Source organism: Pelmatolapia mariae, linkage group LG6, assembly GCF_036321145.2.
Source record: "Pelmatolapia mariae isolate MD_Pm_ZW linkage group LG6, Pm_UMD_F_2, whole genome shotgun sequence".
Classification (NCBI taxonomy): Eukaryota; Metazoa; Chordata; class Actinopteri; order Cichliformes; family Cichlidae; genus Pelmatolapia; species Pelmatolapia mariae.
Window position 1 is genome coordinate 23,686,093 of NC_086232.1, and position 23,257 is coordinate 23,709,349.

General features: G+C 41.2%; 3 protein-coding genes across 8 annotated transcripts in view; 2 read left to right on the forward strand and 1 right to left on the reverse strand.

The window, feature by feature from the left end:
* The window catches only part of dlc1 (DLC1 Rho GTPase activating protein), an 84,481-nt gene extending 81,025 nt beyond the window's left edge, over positions 1-3,456 (forward strand). For all 4 annotated transcript variants that reach the window (XM_063476243.1, XM_063476244.1, XM_063476245.1 and 1 more), the window contains 3 exons: positions 1,223-1,440; positions 1,556-1,729; positions 1,820-3,456. In XM_063476243.1, the coding sequence (XP_063332313.1) occupies positions 1,223-1,440; positions 1,556-1,729; positions 1,820-1,919 (492 nt within the window). In that variant the 3' untranslated portion in view covers positions 1,920-3,456. The remainder of the gene's footprint in view (positions 1-1,222; positions 1,441-1,555; positions 1,730-1,819) is intronic.
* Positions 3,457-9,591: 6,135 nt separating this feature from the next.
* lonrf1 (LON peptidase N-terminal domain and ring finger 1) lies at positions 9,592-22,028 on the forward strand. The gene is made up of 12 exons (XM_063476248.1): positions 9,592-10,334; positions 12,887-13,005; positions 13,876-13,998; positions 16,086-16,280; positions 16,402-16,615; positions 16,714-16,816; positions 16,943-17,057; positions 17,162-17,283; positions 17,385-17,543; positions 17,790-17,952; positions 18,063-18,215; positions 20,028-22,028. The coding sequence occupies exons 1-12, from the start codon at positions 9,725-9,727 to the stop codon at positions 20,184-20,186; spliced, it is 2,235 nt and encodes a 744-aa protein (XP_063332318.1). The 5' UTR covers positions 9,592-9,724; the 3' UTR covers positions 20,187-22,028.
* Positions 20,482-23,257, reverse strand: part of cabp4 (calcium binding protein 4) — a 31,128-nt gene continuing 28,352 nt past the window's right edge. For all 3 annotated transcript variants that reach the window (XM_063476251.1, XM_063476249.1, XM_063476250.1), the window contains one exon: positions 20,482-22,655. In XM_063476251.1, coding sequence (XP_063332321.1) covers positions 22,627-22,655 — 29 coding nt within the window. In that variant the 3' untranslated portion in view covers positions 20,482-22,626. The remainder of the gene's footprint in view (positions 22,656-23,257) is intronic.

Below are 23,257 nucleotides of genomic sequence, written 5' to 3' on the forward strand. Positions count from 1 at the left end.
TGATAAAATTGTCAGACAGCTCACAGGAAAGATTTATTATCTTTCTATAGAGTGTAAACAAGCTGTCACTCCTGAAACATGCACACCATCTCTGTTTCCTCTCCTCTCTTTTCCTCTCAGTCCTTGCCCTGCCTCTCTTCTGACTCTCTCTAAATATCGAGTGGAAAACCTGCAGTTAGGGTTTCCTGTGTAAAAACAAATCCGTGCGAAAGTGGCCTGGCCCCTTGGCGTCTCATTCCCATCCCAGTACTGGACTCCATCCCAGAATGACATCAGCTTGACATAGAGACACACACACACACACAAACACAAAACCGTACAGAGCCTCTGCATTATCCCAGGCTTACATTTCCTGTGTCCAGTTTGCGAGGCCCTGGATGAGGTTATCTTTTTCTCCAGTTTGAAGTCACAAGGCGCAGAGTGTGTGCTTTTTATCATATGATGGCAGAAAGAAGCAGCTGACCTGGCCAGAGCGCAGTGAAATATGTTGAAACACAGCCTAGCTGTTGTGCATAAGATTACCGTTAAATTACTACATCTGATTTTTGTAATTTCCCCTAATGTAACTGGTACAATTAGATATCTTATAGGAAGCCTCCAAACACTTGCATAAGACACTGAAAGTTTATATTTACCACATTTCAGTCAGGAGCACTACAGTGAAAGAAGATTATTTCCATCTGCAGTAATTTATATTTGGCAGTGAAGGGCTGTTCTGGGGGCCTTCCAAGCACACATGTGGAAATCCAGAGACAGCAACAGCAAGACCCCAGCACAGAACAAGATGTTAAGTTAGATACAGCATGAAATGTAGGAACTGAGGTATAGACGGGGGTATGCTTAATCAGAGCTTGAAGGGCAGGCAGCTGGTGTTCTTTTAGTTTGTTGAGGACATCTCACTCGTTGACTGATTATTAATCGTGTGCATTATTACATGACTGTGAAAAAGGTGTCAGACATTACCACCAGAGGTTGTGAGTGAAACTGAACTGAAGAAGCCTCTTGGATGAGAGGTGATGAGAGGTGAAATGTCTTGAAAATACTTAGACAAGTCCAGTCGCCTTCTTTTCAAGCCCTTAAAACTAACTGCAGGAACCTGTGTGCATGACATTTCCTGTCTGCTGTAATTTCCTGTCTTTGTTCTGTGATTTTAATGACATAAAGTGCTTTAAATCAATGGACTGCAAGTAAAGTAACTGGGTCTCGCCGTCTGTTTCTCTAGGTCCATGACGGGTATCCACTGCGGCTGTGGAAAGTAACGGTGGAGGTTCCCGCAGCTCCCGAAGAGGTTTTGACCCGGGTGCTGCGAGAGCAGGGACACTGGGATGAGGACCTGCTCGAGAGCCGTGTAGTGGACACCCTTGATGACAGGACAGAGGTCTACCAGTATGTCAGGAACTCCATGGCGCCTCATCCTACCAGAGACCATGTCGTGCTCAGGTAGGTCGCTGTCTTTTTCTCTTCTTTTGTTTATTTTGCTTTTGTCTTTATCTTTCATCTTTTATCTAATTTAATGCTGTTTTTAATCTAAAGTGTCTTTATTGGTTTCTAACAGAACATGGGTAACGGACCTGCCAAAGGGAGCATGTGCACTGGTATGTACCTCTGTAGACCACGAAGGGGCGTCTGCGGTGGGCGTCCGAGCCAATGTTCTCACTTCACGCTACTTCATAGAGCCCTGTGGAGCCAGCAAATCCCGACTCACGCACATTTCCCGAACCGACTGCAGGTGAGTGGATTACTTCCAGAGCCACAAACAAATCAAGTTTTAGAGCAACGCAGTAGGCTAACAGCCTCCTCTCTTTCTTTGTCTAATCAGGGGTCGTTTCCCAGAGTGGTACAATAAACTGTATGGACACTTGTGCGCTGCCGAGGTGGCACGGATACGAGACTCATTCACCACACCCATGGACAAATGAGAAAGCGGTGTGCAATTTGGATGGCGGCAGTTTGGGGGAATTTTTTGGGGGGTGGGACTTTGACCTCCATTCCACCAGGGAGGTCAAAGTCCAAGCCTCCATCCTCACATCAGGACAAACTCTGGATCCTGGATTGAAGGACTTTTTTTTGTGATTTTTTTCCCCCCTATGTCCAAACAAGATTGATGTTTTTAAACTGTTCTTTTGGGGCCTCCCAGCGTGCTGCCAAGAGGACTCGTGTCAGACAAACATTTATCTGGGCCAGAGGAGGCGATGTTGATACAGGATGTATGGTTTGTCCAAAGGGTGCTATTGCTTCTGAGAAGCAAAAGAGGGATTTAATGTATGCGTGAGAGCGTGTATGCGAAAACGGCAGTTAACACAGATTCGTCATACTGGTTTCCAGTAGCAGAAAAATGTGTACATAAAGTAGTCTGTTCAGAGTAAAGGTCGGCGTATGTCCTGCGTTACCTCTGTCCCCTTTTTTTCTGTTACAGCAAAGCACAGCAGACATTATTATGGTCAGCCGATTGATAAATCCACGGGTGAAGAAAGACGGTGATGCGCAGACTGAGCGGAGACAATAGATAGGATGTTGTGAGACGACAGGTGGCCGGTAGCACAAAGGGTTTTAGTGTTTTAGGGTAGAGACAGACGAGTACTGGTGGCTGGCTCACCAAAAAGAGAGGAACGATCAAAGGAAGGGCCTCATTTACTAACATACAGACATACGGCACATGTCTCTCGAGCGTGTGATGCCATTGTTTGCGTTCTCGGAGATGCATAGGCACACTTTATGGATGTCAGGAACCGAAACGCAAGACCAAACAGATTTAATGGACCAATTTTTTTTAAAAACCCAAGATGAAAACAGTAGATTCCCCACAGTGAGCTTTTCCTCACCGTTACAAGTGTTAGATTTGTTTAAAGCACAGCACAGTTTTTGAGATTTTAGGCTTGTATGCTATCAAAGTTTTTAAAAACATATAATGCTTTCACAGTCGCTTTGATGTAGACGAGAACAGAAAGGTAGTCTGACAGGAAAAGTAGAGGAAAAAAAAGAGGGGTCCTTTTATAAAGGTGGTGATTTTACAGGTTTTACTGTAAAGAGGAGGGCAGACTGAATGTGTGAATTTGAAGGAAGGAAAATATCTTTGCGTGAGCTTCTTTCGCTGTGCTGTCTCATCTGTGTTCAAAAAATAAAGACATTGTATCAGCTGACCTTCACTCGTAACACTCATGCTTAAATCTGAGGTTGTGCGTTGTTCGCGCTGACGTGTCTGATTAATCCACTAAGCCATCGTTCGCATCGCAAGTGTTTTAACTGTGTCTCTGCCAAATAATAATGCATGACAATGACAGTTAATTTAAAGCCAATATATTTATACCTCAGATATATGTTTGTTTTGTATCATACTGTTTTATTTTTATTTTATTGTACATGTTAAGCTTTGTGTTACGTAAATGAAAATGTTTTATCTTTTTTAATAATATTATTTCTGTACAGGTTAATCAAAGTGCACTATTAAATGTATTAAAATAATAACCGTGTGTGTGTGTGTGTGTGTGTGTGTGTGTGTCCTGTGAGTTATATAGTTGTAAAGAAACACAGCACGGCCAACTTTCACGCCAAAATATTGTGGCTTTGTTCTGGCTTTGCTCTTCAGATCCCCCATAATCTGCTTGGTCGCCTGTTTGCACAACAGTTTGTTCCAAGTAATTACACCTTCTCAGCTCCAGACTGATACTGGACTTCCATTTTTGCTTCCCCTCATCGCCCGCTCTCTGTGTTTACTCCGCACCAGTGAACGCATGATGGGACCAGAGAGGCTTGGTAGATCTTGGTGATCTCACCCGCTGTCCTGTTTGTTACATAATAGTGTCATATAGCAGAAGACAATGGGGCCTGTTGTACCACAGCTGGCCTGGCTTGGACACAGCAGACCCTACAATGAGGAGAGCAGTCATGCGGCAAAGCAGGGAGGGTGGAGTGGGCTCCAGGGTTTAGAGCCGAGAGCAGGGGGGAGCTAATGTACCCATCTATGTTTTTATCCACTTGGCCAAGTGAAAAGTGTCCATGTGCAGCAGGAAAACATCCTTTGCACGTGCTGTACTTGTTTTGTTCAGGATCTGGTGTAAACCAAACAGAAGAATTGTTATGATCCTTAACCCTGAACCGTGTATTCTCATAGCTCAACTCTCAGTACTTTCCATATACGTACAGAGCGACAGCATAAACAAGTGTTAACTTGACTGCGAAAGCCCACAGTTAAGACGGGGCATTTACATTTCATGCTGGCATCCTCACTCACATTTTTTTTTCCTGTTGGATCAAGAACACTTCTTCTTACACTCGAGTGCAACACAGAACTGGAGACAAACCAGAGACTCCAACAAGATCGTACACGTAGCTGGAGACGTGCGCACACGTGCTTGGCTTTGAATTTGTCGCATAATGTTTAACAGAATCTTTCAAATAACATAAACCTCCAGGCGACCTCTTCCTCCCTCTAGTTCTAGTGTGTGTGTGTGTGTGTGTGTGTGTGTGTGTGTGTGTACGTGCATTTGCTTGCACACTCGAAATGCTGCTGTGTTTTTTGCATGTTCTTGAGTACGTGTTTCTCCTGAGAACCCAAACACCTCTGGGAGATTACGCGGGGCCAGATAAGGCTGACCAAGAGTCACCACCAGGGCTGCATTCCTACACAGCTGTTTGAGAATCGTGTACAGAAGGTTTCCCACATTGATAAATGAATACGAACGTGTGCATTCTTCCTCCAGATTTCTCAAGACGTCTACACTCAGAACAGTGTGCATTTTGTTGCTCTGCACAGTCTTTTTCTTTTTATTCCTTAAGTGAATAATGTAATTTTATTCCACTCTGAAACAGATAACACCAGCACAGACAGCCTTTGTACTTCAGATTGAATGATAGAAATATGTCGAGGCTCATTATGTGACCATAGAAGTTATCACATTTTCTCCATTTTACTTTACAAGTCAAACGATTGACACCATGCAAGCTGCCTGCTTATTACAGTTTAAGCATCACATTATGATGCACATGTTACACACCAGACATTTTTATTTTTTCTCCCAGCATTATCAGTCCCACAGACATATCAAACTGAGAGGAAGTGGGTGTCACATATCTCCGCGTGGACTGGAATGTTCTGGCAAATCAACTGTATCACTGTTTTGTCAACAGAAATGGTATGTCATCGTGATAAGACCGTATTTGAAGAGTCAACATGGAGAACGAGGGTTTAGTCACACAGTGTTTCTGTAGTTCCTTTGATTATCTTTATATTTCAAAAATTCAAAGCCTGCGAAGCACTCGAGTACAGCGTGTACATCAGTGTATGAACATAATGCAAGGTACAATAAACACACGGGTAAGCAGGCCTGAGTCTGCAGGCCTGCGTTCATTTTATACAATGTTTTTCTAAATGCCAGTTCCCAATATGTCAGGACACTTCATATTAAAGTCAGCAGTCTTGGTAACTGTAAGAATTCTGCTGGATAGATTAAATAGTTTTATGAACTACTGAGAACCAGTGTGACTGTAAATGTGACTCTGGTTTGTGTAATTATTCTTTAAGGGAGACTGTAAATAAATATAAAGTTAGAAACTCGTCACCCTTTATGTGTTTTATGCTTTTAAAGCTTTTGATCCCGAGAATCACACAAAGTTATTAATTAAGAGGGGAAGAAGGAAGAACTTTGTTCCCAGTTAGTTTAAATGGGCCTTTCCTACTGTACCCAAGCACTCGGAGCACTTCATTCATAGAAGCACTTTCTTCTACATAAGTGTTCTCATTTATATGGGGCAACTTGGGGTTAATATCTTACCCAGAGATATTTAGCATGCAGACTGGAGCAACCGGGAACCAGGGATCGAACCACCAACCTCCCAGTTAGTAGCTGACCCGTTCTACTGCCTGAGCTACAGACTTTATGCTAATGAGTTGATGAAACTTGTCAAATTTGGTACTGTTCAGCCATCGCACTACTGATCTCTAGCAGCTCCTTGCTAAATTCACCAATCTCTTTTATTTTATTTCACTTTTTTTAATTCATTTTTATGTAATTGTACTCCTGCTTTTGTCTCTTTACTATATCTTTCTTGAGTTATTGTGTCATATTTACTTAATATCTACTTAATTTGTGTATGCTTAATGTTTTGCATGCTGTAGCACAATCATTTCACAGTTTTGTGGATAAATAGCATACATTTTATGTTGTTTTTTGTTTATGGCGTGAAAAATGACCCCCTAACCCCTCGAACTAGGTAAGTGGAAGTAAAAAGATAATTGAATCTTAGGATCTGTAACTGGGGTTAGTTACACTGGGCATCTTGCATTGATCAAATTGATATAGCTGTATTTTGGTGTGGTAATAATCTTGCTTGCTTTTTTAAAATATGCCATATGAAGGCTTTGTTATGTTATTTAAAAAAAAAATTCCCATTGTGCAAACACTTGGTGGGGAGTAGGAAGAAAAAACTTCCTTTAACAGGAAGAAAGCTCCAAAAGAATTTTCTCAGGAAAAACAGCCATCTGCCTTCACTGGCTGGCAAACCAAACAAACAGCAGTTTTTGTTGTTGTTGTTTTAAATCAGAAACTACTGAGCAGCTTCAGACTCAGGGTCTTATAGAGACAGACAAGGAGCGATTTGACACAGAACACACAAAGTTACTGACATGCAATAGCGGCATATAAATGGATGATAAGTGAGCAAGAGGAGAATAGAGCCGAGCACCACTATGAGTCCTCCAGCAGCCTGGGCCTAAAGCAGCACCTGAACCAGCCCTATGCATTGCATCATCACAGAGAGTGGCTGCCATCTTTACTACACTCCACAGGAGATGATGGACAATAAGGAATAAGGAAAATAAAGAATTACAATAATTCAGGCTTGAACTGGCAAACGCAGGACTAGTTTTTCAGAATCACTGTGACACCAGATGTTCCTAATTTGTACAATGTTGCACAGGTGAAAGAAGGCAGTTGTAGAGATTTGTTTAATGTGGCAGTTAAAGAACATATCTTGGCCAGCATGTTTGCCCTCTAACTATCATTCACGTGATAGGAAGACTTATAGTTTGCATAGACAAATGGGCAACTGTCAGATAATCGTTATACAAAGTAACATCTGCCATAGTAAAATTTTGTGATCGGTTTTGAAATCAGTATATGGACTGATTATTTCCTTCTGTGCTTCAAATCCGCAAACTATGGTTAGTCTGTAACTCTTCAGACTAACCATACGGATGCACATTTGCTAGGATCTAGAAATAAAGAGGGATGATCTTAATTAAAGGAAAATAAAAAGGCTCAGTCAAGTATAGCTTCTTAATAAAGACACATTTTACTGGAAATTGTTGATCAAGAATAAATTAAGATTTTAGAGGATGACACTTCCTTTCTAGCTTTTGTGACATCAGATTTAAAATTATATGAGAGCGACAAGGAAAGAGAAAGGAAGATTCATGAAAGGAGGGCGTGCTGACTCTGTCATCATCAGTGGCACTGTAACGTGTTTAATGTAGCAAATGAGCAAAATTCAAGTTGTGCGTCTACACAGTTTTAACCTCCTGAGACCCAGCCTGTTCATTCACATCCTCTGTAGTGGACACACAAATCACACACACAAAAAAAGTTAAACTGAAAGTTTAACCTCCTGAGGTTAGTCATGGAGCTGTATGCTGGTTTATGCACCTGATCATTCGAGTGAGCATACTGTGACTCACAGTTTACACAGTGCAACACTGCCTTCTAGTGGGTGTTTATAACAAGCCTATCACATGACTGTGCAAACTGCTTCATCGCACTATCTACCGCCATCAGAATGTGCTAAGAACCAAATAATGCGATCCATGCGAAATATTACATATAATGAACTGCACGTTGACAAGTGATCATTAATGCTATGTACATTTCTATTTTTCAGTATAAAACATTTCTTTGACATGCTTTAAAATTCATTCGATTAAAAATAGATACATATTTTATTGTATTTATTCAATGCAGACATTTTGTAAATAAATAACGTTTTACAAATAAAACTTTTTTAAACAAGTCCATTAAAGCAATAACATTCTTTAACCACTAGAGGGAGGTGTCCCTCCACGTTATACAAAACTCAATCAGGTTCACACCGCCTCATAAAATCTCAGCTACACTGTGTAACGTTTTTACAGCGTTTCCCCAAAGATTGCAGAATTTCATAAATCACCCTTTTACTTTTTACTTAGAGCTGATGACCTCTGAACATCTGTGTATCATTAAAGCCAAGACTGGTTAAGCATGAGGGGACATGGGTGGATATCCTGTTCGATAGCTATAATAATGTAACCACAGTATCACCACAATTGCCACAGAAACTTACAGCCAGGAGAACATATTTTGACAGACCCCGAGAGCTGAAGTGACTCAACAGTCAGTTTGAAGAAGCAGATTCGGAGCTGGCAGATGATCAATCAGAGTAACTGTTTGGTGTGAACAATGTAAAATGTCAAACAAAACCTCTTTTTGTGTAGATGTAGACAATTTGTTTAATCTTTTTGCCTCAAAAAATGATTTATTTTTGCTTTGGAATATTTTGATTACTTCTTGTAGAACAGGGAGAGGAGAAGAAACAGAAGAAATAAATAAATACTGGCTCTTCGTCTTTTTCCTTCAAACTATGTTCGGACATAGATAGATAGATAGACAGACAGACAGATAGATCACGATTCAAATCACGATTTAACTGTGATTAACCACTTTTTTTTTTTTTTTGGAAAACTGGGTGTACATTCCCAATATGTGACTTGAAATCGGGCATGAGAGATGCATCTGCACCTAATGTTTGTCGAAGTCTTATCAGAAAAGGTCTCGGTGGAAGGGTGGCCGTCAAGAAGACATTCGTATGGAAGGGAAACAGGGAAAAAAGGCTGTCATGGTTTGGAACAACACCAATAGTATTTCAGCTAGATTTTGATTCACCATGCAATACCATCTGGAAACCATCTGATTGGCAACAGCTTCGTATATCAGTATGACAATGATCCCAAACACACTGCCACTGCAGTAAAAGCATACCTGGGTAGAAAAACACACCTCCCCAGACACCGGACCTCAAGCCCTGTTACCTCTGGAGAAAGGTAATTTCCCGTTACATAAATAATATGGCTGTGACGTAATCCTAGCAGTGACCGGGTGTTGTTATCTTTGCTTTTCTGTGCAAAACTTTCTAAACAACCAAACAGTAAATATTTCCGGCAGCAAATGAAAGTATGAAACTACACTGAGAAAGTCGAAAGAAAAAGGAAAACATAAGGTGCATGAAATTAATTACATCAAACTGACACTTGGGAAAGTGTTACAAAATCGTGTTACACAAGCAGTTATGAATGCCTTTTAGTAGGTTTCCTATTTCCCCTGGTTTCAAAACCTCCCGCTCAAACTTTCGCAGTAACATGGCTTCTGTTTGGTTTTATTTGACTGTAAAGGACTTGGGGGGGTTAAGAAGTTCCAGTTGGAGCGTTGACATTTGGCACACTGGCAACTTTACTACGTCTCTTCCGTAGTTATGAAACTTTCAAGCACAGGTTTTGTAACCGAGAGGTCCCGACCAATCACGGCAGGAGTCTGGGCTCACGTGACAATTATTTTTTTTTATGTAACAATCGGGTATCTATGGGAAAGTGCGTTCAATATACCGCTAAGGACCACGGCAGCCGTAGAAATGTATAAACACGTTAGCAGAAGAAAACCTAAGTCTCTATAACATATTATTGTTCATCTTTTTAGACACTAATATGTCGCTCCAGCCGCAAGCGACGGACGCCCTGGAGGAGAGAAGCGCCTTCTTTATCGGTGCTGACTCGGGCAACGTCTCGGAAGAGGAGGACCACCATGAACTTATACTTCAGAAAGCTAACGCTCTAGCGTCCGAAAACTGCCTTAGAGAAGCCATTGACTGGTTTTCAGCTGCTATGCGGTACAGTCCTGTGCGGCCCGAGCAGCTCAGCACTTTCGTGGACTGTATCCTCCGCAACTTTAAGAGGAAAGCGGCCGGGCCGGAGTCGCTGTCGGGCCGTAGTAGCTGGGATGCGGCGGAGAGCTCCGCGGAGGAGGACGTGCTGGAGTGTCCTAACTGTCACTGCTTTCTAGGTGAACCCGTGACCTTAGCCTGTGGACATTCATACTGTAAACGATGCTTACAGCGACGGCTGCTTCACAAATGTAAACTGTGTAGTGAACACGTGAGGGGCGAGGAGAAAGTGAACGTGATTTTGTGCGGACTACTAAGTAAATGGTTCCCGGAGGAGGTGGGAAAATCGAAAAAAGTAACGGAAGTGGACGCACTCTGTAGAAGAAAACGCTACCAAGAAGCCGTGGAGCTAGCAACCGACGTGATTCAGTCAGGTCAGTGTTGTTAACGGTGCCAGCCGTGCACTCGGGAGAGGTGTGTCTACTGCGCACTCTCACCGAGCAGGCATGACTGGAGTGCGGATGTGTTATTACTTAACCAGCGTTGTGTAGTAGTGACGGGAGCGGGATAAGTGTATGGCCCGTGCCCTCAATGGATTCAGAGGGGACAACATGGTGACCAACATTATTTTTTAAAGTAGTAATTGCTTAATTTCATGTGTTATACTGACGCCAGTCTCCTCCTGCTCTGCATATCTGCTGGGCCCAGCTTACGAAATTGCACAAGATGGGCATGCGCGCTTCGTGCACGTTGCGTAAGGCAGGTCGTGACACATATTGGAGCAGGTTTTGTAACTTAATATGGGGGGAGGGTGGTTGTATTTTGTAATTGTTATGTCTGGGCGAACAACGGTTTCATAAATGTCTTAGAAGGTGGGAGGGGGGAGAAGATGGACACACCGAGGGGTAAAGCAAAGCAAGGCCGGGGGTCCGTATACACACCCAGCAAGGGCAGCAAGTTATGCAATGAGAGAAACTAAACCAGGCTGGTTTATTTATTTGTAGTTAGCCTGCTAGTGATGTGGGAGGTTTGTTGGCATTGAGTTTCGCAGGTGCAGATGCAAGTATTGATAGGAAACCCCTATGTGGGTGTATTGAAGTGAGTAATGCTCCTTTGTCCGGTAAAAGCAAACTACAGTCATACTGTAAACTGCGCGCATGTACACTGAGTTCCCAGGTTAAAGAAGACAAACAGGCCAGAGGATGGCATGCCCTGCCTTCGTGAAAACAAAAATAGAAAGTAAAGCAGTGTGATGCATTGTGGGTATGCTGCTGTCTTACAAGAAGAACAGGCTTTCTTTTCCTTCTTTTTTTAAATTTCCCGATTACTAAATTTCTGATTACTTTCAATCACACAATGAAGGAGCTCTAGTCTATTCATTAACCTTGTGCTGTTATAGTAATTAGGATAGTAGTTCTATAGCCTGGCAGCTTGACAGTAGGTCTGGAAAAATGCTTTGGACATTCATGTGATTTAATATCTCATGTAACATGCGGTATCCTTTTTGACCTCTGTTACTCAGACATTAGCAGCACAATATCAGGATGTTTAGCAAAAGGGTTAACCGTGTTCCAGGAACCCCCAGGGACTCAGACTTGAAGGCATGTCTTAGTTAATCAGAACAAAATGAATTGCATTTGATAGTTTGAGGAACCTAAAGCAAAATTTTATCCCCCCTTTTTTCCCCTAAAATGGTAAATGGTTTGGTTTTTTTGGGGGGGGGGATGTAAAATGGAGCTTGCTGGGGATAAATTAAGAAATAATCAATACAACCCAAATGCACTTCCTCCCCTGCATTAGATGCTTGGAGTTACTTGCTTTCAAATTAACATCATATATGTTAATTATGATGTTAATTTTTTTCTCGTTTGCTGCTTCGACTGTTTTAAAAAGCCAGAAGACAAATGACAAAATATGAAATTACAGCCTGCCCTCTTCCTGGATTGTCTCTCAGGTCGTCCTAAAAGCAGTGATTTGTACACATTAAAGGTTACATAAAGATAACAGCCGCATAACCCTTCTGTCACTCGACAGTGGGTCGAGGACTTCACCGCTGAGGCGCTATTGCAGTCGTAGCACCTGCTTACGACAGTGCAGACCCACAGTTCTGCATCCAACCTGAGGGGAGGATAGAAACTTCCAGACACAGAGGGAGTGCTTCGCTGATGTAATGATGACAAGACAAACTACCCTTACCCTTCCAATTAGTATCTCGAATGTTCCATAGAAATGAGATAAAGTCTCTCAGGGAAATGTAATACATTATTAGCACTGACAGTATGCAATGTGGTTTATGATACACAGCAGTTAAATAACAAATTTCATCTGCCACGCATCATGTCTGGTGGACAGATTGCTTTAAAAGGCTGAGGCAGGCTGATTACATAGCCAGTGGAATATATCTTCATCTTAATGTTTAGTCTTTCTCACAGGTGGAAATATTTAGAGCTGTTTTAGGCCCTCCTTAATGGCAGCTGTTCTACCAACAACAAAGCAGTCTGCCTTTTAAAAAAGCCTGTCATTGTGTTTAAAGCATATGTCATGTTTTGTAGTCCTTTTTCTTTTTAATTTAAACTACCACAGTGGACAGAACCATACAGTCAACCAATCTCTCTCTGGTCTTGCAGGCTTCTGCAGCTTGTTTTCCTTTTACACTGTTTGCCCAGAATTCATTGACACAGTTAATATGTAATGCAGGGTCCTGATTAATTGCATAATGTATGACTTGCAGGAAATATTTCCTGTTGAGGGGAAAACAGTACCTGCCTGTGCAGCTAGGAAATATTGTGGGGTAGCTCAGTGAGTTATAGACTTAATTGGTATGTGTGCTATTACTTGGGGTTTAACCTGTGTTGCATGTCGCATACATGTCAAATCATTCAGCAACTGAATGGTTTGTATTTGTGCAAGTGTTGAGGTTTAAGCAATTTCCTCTGGCCATTAAAGGTTTTTCTTTCCCCTCTCCTTTTCATCCTGTCCCCTGCAGATCCAGACACGACGGTGGTGGCGCGACTGTCTCGAGCGGAGGCGTACATGGGTCTGAAACAGTACCGCCAGGCTTTGGAGGACACTAACGTTTGTCCCCGATCCAGCTGTTCTGCTGAAGTAGGTCACTCAGTGATACTGCAGGAATATGTTAGTCTGCTGTAAAAATAGAAATGAAGCATGACTAATAAATAATAAAGAAACAGCATGACTTTGTAAAATTTGTAAAAGTCTGAGGGATTTATGTGGTTGAATGACTGGTGTTGGGTAAGTTAGCATAGAACTTCTTCTTTTTTTTCAATGTAAGCCCTAAGGATAGTGGGCGAACTCACACAACTACCTTTTGCATAGTCGAGTCTAGTGTGCATTCACCTGTTGTGATATATCGGTCAGCCGGCCTTTACTTAGAAAAGGTGTATTTTAAGACTGCTGCCGTCACAGCCCCACAGGTGGAGAGAGAGCGGCCTCATTAACTGTGTCATTAGTGTCGTTACATGCTAATGACCTGTAAATTGCAGACCAGTTTACAGCAGCAAGGTTTATTCATTCATCCACATTGTTATAGAACACTTTTCAAGGTTTATGTTGGATTGGTGACCAGTGAATTATACTTCGTGGAGAATGACTTTTTGCCAATCTCACTGTTTGCTTATAGGCCGTACTTTTAACAGTGGGCTGCTATTTTTACTGTTACATAAAGGAGCTTCTCTTTGGGTAAATATGTTACAAAAGAGTGTCATGACCAGTCAAGGTTTTCTCGATGGCAACTTAGAATGCAGTGATGAAGGTCACAGACATTAATGACTATTACATCACAAGCACGACACCAAACGTCTGTGTCGAATGCCTACAATATGCTTTGTGATTTTATCTGTGTCATGCATAGTCATATTGCAGGCATTAAAAAGCATTGTGTATATATATAAGCTGCACCTTTAGCTTGTGTATTTGAAGCTTATCTGAGAGTCACATTTGCACGTCTTCTTTCAGGCTTTATTTAGGAAAGCTATGGTGCTGCATGAGATGGGCCAAGTGGACAAGTCTCTCCAAGTCTTCCTCCACTGCCTGGCTGTTGATGAGGACTTTCCCTGTGCTAAAAGACAAGTGGAAAAGGTGAGAGGGTTACGGTGTCTGCTGCGAGTCTGCTGCCAGGGAGGAAGTGGAATTCATACTGTTTTAACTATTTTAAGTAGTTTAGGTCCAGGGCATGAGTGTCTAAGCTGGGAACACAAAGCTCTCCTTCTCCTTATTCATTTATTATTTACTTTAGAGCCATTTGTCTGTTTATTTAACATCTGCTGTTATATTACAACCCTAATGTAATCGCCTTTTGTCATGACATCTTAATCTTAACTAGTGAATTACTCATTTAATTGGGAGCATGGTAGAGACATTAGGTTTTATAAGCATCCTGAATGGAAGGAGCTGTTGCGTTGCTTTGTTTTTAATAGGATTTATATTGTCAAATGTCCTTTACAGATTTATTATTCTGGTCATTGATGCTGATATATTTAAATTGAAAAGGGAAAGTAAGAAATTAATTACATAGGCCGTGGGAGGAACATTAAAACTATTGGAAATATGAAGCATTTACTGTTGGTGCTTTACTCAAGGTGATGACTGTGGACTGTATGAGGGACATTGGATGCACACAAATGACATTGCTTTTGGTTTGTACTTCCACTTCCATGAACTTTGCTGGTTCCTTCGATCTCCCTGGGATCATCTGTCTTGGAATTGCATAAGTCGTTAGTGGGTCAGATCTTATGACTGTGCCTCTAATGACGTTAGTACCACTTAAAAGTCAGACAGAGCACAGTATTGTAGTTACATAAGTGACTTGCAGTTGACTAATGTATGCAGGACTACATTCGTTCTCTGCATAGCGTGACAGTTCGCCATTATGTGCTGAACCTGGTCTGTGTTCAGCTGCCGATACAAGTGTTTTGTGTAATCGTGTTTGAAATTGATTCGTTTGGTCATTTTGGGTTACTGGGTGTGTTGGCATCTTAACTAAATTTCTCATGCTTCTGATTTGGAAATTAGAAGCAAACTAGGCATCTTTCTGCTACAGCCTGGAAGCTCGGCAGCATGAGCCAATAAACCAAGGTTGAGCAGCTTGGGCTCTAGCTTACGAGTTGTACCAGCCTCATCAGTACCAAAATGTAGCAATCTACTAATTAATGAATATGAAAATGACACCCACTGTCCTCGTTTTCATGACTAAGTTCACACAATATGGAAATGACGCTCAGCATATGGTTACACATCTGTTAAAATAAGAGTAAAAGGGTAAAAATGAAGAACAGAAGTTGTGGTACATACACATTTCTGGCAGGGTCATCACTTTCACCAGCTTTATCACAAGCCTTATCTGCTGCACGCAGTTTCCTGTGGAAATATTCTGATGAAATATTTTTTAAAATATGCAGTGTTGGAGAAAACGGTGTAGAGGAAAACGAGTGAGTGAAGCATGTTTGAAATGATCTATAATTCAGGCTCTGTTAAGCCCAGTAGTAGACAATAAGCTACTACTACTTTTAAATTTTAGATGTTCATTGATATGTTTTGTTTTTTTAGTCTGGGATTAATCTAAAACAGTGAGTGTTGTTTTACTGACATCTGGGAATTAATTATTTATTTTGAACATAACATAAATCACTTCAGTGAAGGAACAAATGGTAGTGTGTAGTTTATTCTTTTCTCAGTAAGCCCGTTGTGCAGAGAGGACAAATAAGTATGTTTCCCTCGCTGCACGCTGTATGTTTGAGGCCTGAAAATTAAACAGTTATATTATTACTGTGTGAAAAAAAGAGTATTATATGAGCCTGAGAAGAAAATTTACAGTGTATAAAAGTGGCTGTAATTCTTTGGTGGTGAAGTCAGTATTTTGTTGAACCCTTTGAAATAAAGCTTAGAGTCTGCTCTTTAGGCCCGTGTTACGTGTGTCGGTATCCAAAAATGTATGGACCTAACTTTATTCTTTCAACCTGTGTGGCACGATATGTAGTTTAAAGCCAGTGTTTGATGATTCATTTGAATTTGAATGAGCAAATCTTACAAATATGGGACACCAGCTCTAACACTATCTGAGTCCTCTAGTACCCAGAAGTGTTTCTTCTTCAGGTTTTTTAAGCTTCCCAGGATGGCATTGATGATTTTAGGTGACATTCCAATAACATGCTGATTTCTTTTCACAGATCTTGTGTGATCTCCTCTCCCCCGGTGATGAGAATGTGAAGGTTGGCCTGAGGGAAACAACACAGAACGCACTGACTCACTTACGCAGTAAAACCCTTGTGGCAGATACCCAAGCCCAACCACAGAGGCCAGTTCAAAGGCAACACCTCCACGAAGTCCGTGCTGCCTCTGCGCACCATCTGGAAAACCAGGAGGTACTAACACAATGGAGCTCAATCGCAGAGTTTAATAATGAATTTGTTAATAATGGCAGTTGTAGCCACACCAGTGAAAGAACCACCATCATCTTAACCTCTGTCCTGTGTCATTGTGTAGAAACGCTGGGAAAGTGTGGAGCGACCTGGTTTGAGCCGAGCTCATTCGCTACGATCGCATGGCTCTAATTGTAGTGAGGAGGGTCTAAAGAGAGTTTGCTCTGCTCCTCAACTGGGGGACCAGGACAAGGGAAGCCTCCTGAAGAGGAAGTTGTCAGTGTCAGACATGGAGCCCTGTGTAGTGGACAGCGGAAGTAGCAAGCATAAAAAACAAGGTGCATTGAACACTGCTGTTTTCTGCTGTTTTGTTTTTAATTTCTAACCCAAATTTAGATCAATTAAATTTTATTAAAATACCTCTTCTTGTCTTAAGGTGTGGCAAAAGGCTCCAAACAGAAAACCACCAAACCTAAAATGAGAACTATTCCCAAGGATCTGCTGGACTCCAATGACCTGGAGTGTTCTCTATGCATGAGGTAAGCACTGCCTTGTGTGCCACATTTACTGCTGGCTTACATCAGCGCTCATGGATATGACTCAACAGCCTGGCTGCTTACATCTAGAACAACAAGCTGATTGTTGGATTTTTGTGACCAATGCAGATTGTTTTATGAGCCTGTAACCACACCATGTGGCCACACCTTCTGTAAAAACTGCCTGGAACGCTGCTTGGATCACATGCCCCAGTGCCCGCTCTGTAAAGAGAGTCTCAAAGAGGTGAGAGACACAAATTTACCAAAATTGTGCTGGTGTTCTGCTAATTTTTTTCAAGGTGCTCTGTGCTTCCTGTTTTTATTAACCCATTGTCCTGCTCTCTTCAGTATCTGGCATCTAGGAAATTTAAGGAGACCATACTCCTGGACATGCTGATCAAACAGTACTTGAGCCGGGAGTATGCAGAGAGGACTAAAACTCACCAGGAGGAGACCAGAGAGCTTTCTGAGTGAGCAGCCTTTTCATTCATGCATCATGTTTATCAGTAAGTGTTTTATGCACATCATAGAAAAGTCCTAAACTCATTTTCCTTTAATTCCTTCTCCCCAGCCTGACAAAGAATGTGCCTATCTTTGTGTGTACCATGGCGTACCCTACTGTGCCTTGTCCCCTACATGTGTTTGAGCCACGTTACCGCCTCATGATTCGCCGCTGCATGGACACAGGCACCCGGCAGTTTGGGATGTGCATCAGTGACCCTGAAAAAGGGTAAGTATGCAAGCACAGGCACTGTGTCGTGGTTTGCATAAGTCACTAAACAAAAGTCTTTATGCAACATAAAGATAGTTATGAAAGCACTTGTTCAAAGTCTTCATTGATTTTTCTGCTCATGACTGGTAGATGTCAGTAGACATGTTATTGCATGTAATTAATTACCTAAGGCCCTTCAGGGGTCATTAGAACAATTTACCTCAGCTACATTTTCTAAATAAACAGTCATATGCCTTCCTGCAGGTTTGCAGACTACGGCTGCATGCTGATCATCAGAAGTGTCCATTTCCTCCCCGATGGGCGTTCAGTAGTGGACACCATTGGAGGAAAACGCTTCCGGGTCCTGTCCCGAGGAATGAAGGACGGTTACAGTACTGCAGATATTGAACACTTGGAGGATAGCAGAGTAAGAACCACAGTGAATGTCATTTAGGTGGAAGGAATCCTGTTTTCTGTTCTTGGAGAAAAATCAAGTATCTTAAGTTTAACCAGGCCAAACGATTCTTTGCTTGCCAGGTGGAAGACAGTGAAGAACTAGCAAGACTGCAAGAGCTGCACGATGCAGTGTATGAGCAGGCCCGAGTTTGGTTCCAGAACCTCAAGATCCACTTCCACAACCAAATCCTGCAGCACTTTGGACCAATGCCAGAACGAGAAGCTGACATCCAGGTACGTCTCACAGCATATCCAAACTTCCATCTGTGAAGATCTGAATATCTCTGTGCAGATTAAATAGTATCTGACACACTTACCAATATCTCACATAAACCAACAAATGGTAATCGAATGCTTGAGCTTATTGAGATGGATGTAAACCGTTTGCATTTAACTGCAAAGCTTTCTGTGGTTCCTTTGTGTTTACTGTTATATTACACAGAAAATATTGCACTTCACTGATGTCTTTGAGTGCAGCAATGATTACACAAGCACGTGTGTGTGTTTTAAATTAAAACTGCATTTGATGAACAAGGGGATGACTTGTAATTCATGGTCAATTTAGAATAAGTGAGCTGGAAAATGAAACCTTCTGCATAATTAAACTTCTGCTGAGGTGTGCCTCCCTGCAGTGGGAGTTAATATGGGGAAAAAGTATTAATGGTGTGAGTCACTTTATATTGTTTGTATAGCAGAACAGTTTGTAAAAATACTGCACGGCAGGGAGTTGGCAGCAGAGTTGATTGTTGAGAAGATTTATTATTATCAGAACTTGTATCTCCTGAATTCGCCAACAGCGGTCGTCTTCTTGGAAACAGCACACGGCCAGTAAATCTTGCATTACTTGGACTTTAAATTATTATATGAAACTGGACCATTTGAAACTCGACACACTTGCCTTTTAGGGAGACCCGCATTGCCATGTACTCGCTTGCGTCAGGGATCTTAATACCTTAATGTAGGTGCTGTGTGCGCTCAGATGTAGCTTTTACTTGCAGCCTGCAGCGCTAAAGGGGATTACAGCTCACTTCTTGGGCACCCACTGGGTGGAGTCTATTGACAATATAGGCTAAAGAGCTTAAAGGGTGCTTCATAGCTAATCCTGGCTGCCCTGTTGCATCAGAACAGTGTCATGAAAAGACTTTACCACATGCTAGCAAAGACACGACACTGACCTTTTATTCCCTTATTATAGATTTCACAGAAATAAACTGATTATTTGCTTTGAAGTTAACTGTAGGACACACAATAGTAAAGACCATTCACTTCAAATACTGTGTTAAGTGCAAATGTTTTAACTGGCTCAGGCTTCCTGACTCTGACACAGTCATACGTTAAGTACTGCATTTGGCTGCACATAAGGAAAACTATGAAGTTTAGTAATAAATGTAGTACCAAGTTAGAAATAAGTTAAACACTGACTTGGTACAGAGTTTAAAAATCTCTATGAGCAGATTGATTTGAATCAGTTTCATGGGTGAATAGATTTAATTACACCTCTGATAAATGAAAAGAGAAAAGTGAGATGTCTGCAGCAACAAAAAAATGAATAGATAAATAAAAGTGGCAGATGATCAGGAGATTTTGGAGTTACTGATTACTGGGGGGTTTGGCATGCTCATAATTGACTTAATACATTAAAAGTCCAAAATACTCATAGTCTGCATTTGTGTTATGAGACTTTCTATGAAATATTAAGATTTAATTTAATATGCATGCACTGTGGGGTTGGAAGAAAGTGAAAAGCTTTTTCTCAAAGCTAGAATAATTAAAAAAAATACTGAATATTTCTATAATTTAAACTACAACATCCAGTTCTGCTCAGATCCTTGAGATTCAGAGTGTAATAATTTGGGTTTTGTCTGTTTATCAGTACTAGTTTTCAGAGATTTTCTCAACATGCTCCAGATGAGAGTATCACATTTGCCTTGTTCATTGATGTTAAACATAGTACCCGGACCCTGAACTGAGTTTGGCTCAGTTTGTCTCACGGCAAAGGTTTGTGCTTTCTTGAAAGCCGCTTACAGTCTTCCTCCTTTCTTCCAGGCGACTCCGAATGGTCCAGCCTGCTGCTGGTGGTTGCTGGCTGTTCTGCCTATCGACCCTCGATACCAGCTGTCTGTTCTGTCTATGACCACCCTCAAAGAACGCTTGGTTAAGATCCAGCACATCCTTACATATCTGCAGAGCATCCCCAACAACTAGAGCTTCCCTACAAACTAACATCTTTTGGACTTTGAAGTGACATTTAAGAAGAACCCTTCAGCAACACCTGCTTTTGTTTCTACTGCCGGTTCACCCCATCAGTTACAGCTAAGAGACCCCCCCTCACCACCACCACCACTAGTATATGGCTCGATGTGTAAGGACCGCAAACGATCAGTGCAAAGCTGTCATTCACTAATACATATATGGCCAAACCACCTCAGGGATACTTTGAGTGAAACATTTGATGTTTGTGATTATGAAAAAAGGATCTAGAAAAAAATAAGACAGCAACTATTCTCATCTGCTTTATTGTCAATTTCCAGAAATATTTCCTGAATAATTGCAGAAAAACAAGAACAAGAGAAGTTACTGCAGCACGTGGTTAATATTTCCTTGTTGTTGCTCTTGAGTGACAGAGTAGGATATCCCATAATCACTTTTTTGTGATTAATGCAAGTGAACTGAGGGGAAAAGTGTTTTTTGTTTGTTTGTTTTGTCTTTGATGTATGGAAGCTTAATTATGCCACTGGAAAAACAAAAGAAAAAAATTACCAGGCAGAGCTGGTATCTCATAAATTTGAATTACGGACTCAAACTTGTGATTATTAAGTAGATTTTGAGATAATGACTCCCAATTTTGACTCATAGATTGCAAAAAAAAAACCCCAAACAAACAACAACAAAAAACGCTTCTACACTGATAAGACCTGTGAAAGGCTTTTTTTTTTCTCTGGATTTGTTTCTGAGCTGTAAAATTTTTATTTGGAGGAAAGGCGGCGTGACTCTGTGAAACAAAATCCTAAATGCTGAAAGTCCAAAAAAAGTAAAAGCAAGATAACTTAAAGGAATAACTGTGAAGTGATGTATGCACGAACCAAGTGCAACTAAAAGCTGGTGCACGTGTACCAAACACAGATAAAAAGTATTACACTTTTCTTACATGCACAACTTCCATTTCTGCCTCTAGGGAGCGGCAAAGGACCTGTTGAAAGAATACATGTTTCGAGCTTTGAGTTTCTTCCAGCTTCTCATGCACTTTGTTGCTCCTAACCTGAGTTTAAGAGGAGCACGTGACCCTGAAAAGTGTTTTTTTTGTTGTTGTTGTTCCTAATGTTTTCTTCCTTTGGCAGCCTCAGGTTTGGCCCTGGCTTCTCTTTTCTGGTTGGCTCACAGTGAACCTGAATTCCTAATCTCCTTCTTCCACATACTTGTCATGGACCACAAGATTCCTCTAGAGCGTGTGTCTTCAGGATCCAGTGGTTCGGTTCTTGAAGTGCTTTTAGTGTCTTCTTTAAAACAAAAAAACAATCCAGCTTCCCATTGAGTTAAGTTAAAACTGAATTAATTTATGAGTAAAGTAATATTTGTACATTGTGTCCGTAAGTTGTGTTTGAAATCCTAAGGGGGTCTTGCAATATTATGGCAAATTGAAACCAGTAAAAACAGCATGCCTACAGCTATTGGGTTAGCATTATTCTTCATTAAAAGCTGCTCTCTGTCTGCGTGGAAGAGAAAGGACGGTACCTGCAGTGCTTCAGTCAGAGGACTGCGTATGCCTTACAACATTTTGCATTGTGGTTTTGGCGTTGGTTACCATTCCCTATCTTTTGGTCATAGCATGAATACTACTTTTAATTGTATATCCTTTTTTTTTTTTTTTTTCAGAATTAGTTTGAGCTACCGGGTGTTCACAATATCTAAGAAAGCCCAAGGGGGGGGGGAACGAGTCGAGTTGTATGTAAACTGTTTGTACAAAGGCTTTTTGGACAGATCTCGCTTTTTTCGCTCAGATGTTTTAAGTTATCGATTTTCAATAATAAATGCACTTTTTTTTCAACATTGGCTGTGGTGGTGTTTTTTTTTTTGGGGGGGGGGGGGAAGTCCCCACACAGAACAGCTGAGCATTATTTTTCTGCAACATTGACATTGTTAAATAAAAGCTTCTCTTATTTTGATTTGTGTAACTAATTTAGCAAATATTGCTAAATTGTACAAGATCATATGCAGCATTGCCTGTTTCCAACGCAGCTACACCTGCTTCTTCACTCAGTCAGAAACAACTACTCGAGTATGAGCCATTCATGCATCAGTTCCATAGGAAATACAGTAAAAACAGTTAGGTGAGAAATCATACCAGCTCTAGCTCAGGCTTCAGGAAGCTGTACATTTCTCTGCCACCAGAGGGCAACAGTGCAGCATTAACAACTACAATAAAGGGTTTCATAACTCACCCTCTGCCCACTGCACTTATTCAAACTTAACTTTTATTATGAAAATATAAAGAGATCTCTAAGTGGATTACACTTTCACAGCCAGCCATGTGAAATTCAATATTCGATAAAAAAAAGAAAAAGGACAATAGGAATAAGTAGACAGAAATAATGGCACGCAGCTGATGAATCCGGGTGCTGAATGCTCCGTGTTCTTCCATCAGAGGTCATCGTGCAGAAAGCATCATAACAAACTCTGCAGGGGGAGACAGACAGCAGCAGATCCACTGATAAGGACTAATGACACTAATATCACAAAAAGTCACGCCGTTCTCAGCCCGTGTGACACTGTAATGAGAAACTGACACCGCTCATCGTGTGATGTAGTCACAAAACGTTTATGTGCTCGCCTAGTTTATGAAACACTGAAGTGTTTACAGGATAGTACGCTTTGGTACTTTGAGTTTTAACTGCTTTAAACCCACTTTAGAGTTATGACTACTTCTTTAGCTGACCTTATTGATTCATCTGGATTAGCTTGTCAATCAAGACAGCTATTGATGTTTCCTGTTAATGAAACCCAGCTGCAGATTGCAGATCGATCACATCTTCCATGTTTCCATTGTCCTTCTGAAGTGCTTTCAAACAATTATTATTGGCGTGAAACTATTGATCACTGGGTAGGAAAGCGTAATTCTAAATTAACCTAGTAAGACTGTGGTTTTTTTTTTTTACTAGTAACAGCAGCTCTGTTGTAGTCAATCAGATTTCCAGTTTGAGCCTAAACACAATCATTTTCACTGTCCTCATGGGCGCCGTGCATCTCTGTGGGCCATGTGCCTTGTAGAAATACTGCAC

Coding starts and splice junctions, on each gene's coding strand:
- lonrf1 (XM_063476248.1), top strand. CDS start 9,725: ATGTCGCTCCAGCCGCAAGCGACGGACGCCCTGGAGGAGAGAAGCGCC. Junction 16,817..16,942: donor GAGTGTTCTCTATGCATGAG/GTAAGCACTGCC, acceptor TGACCAATGCAG/ATTGTTTTATGAGCCTGTAA. Junction 17,953..18,062: donor AACACTTGGAGGATAGCAGA/GTAAGAACCACA, acceptor TTTGCTTGCCAG/GTGGAAGACAGTGAAGAACT.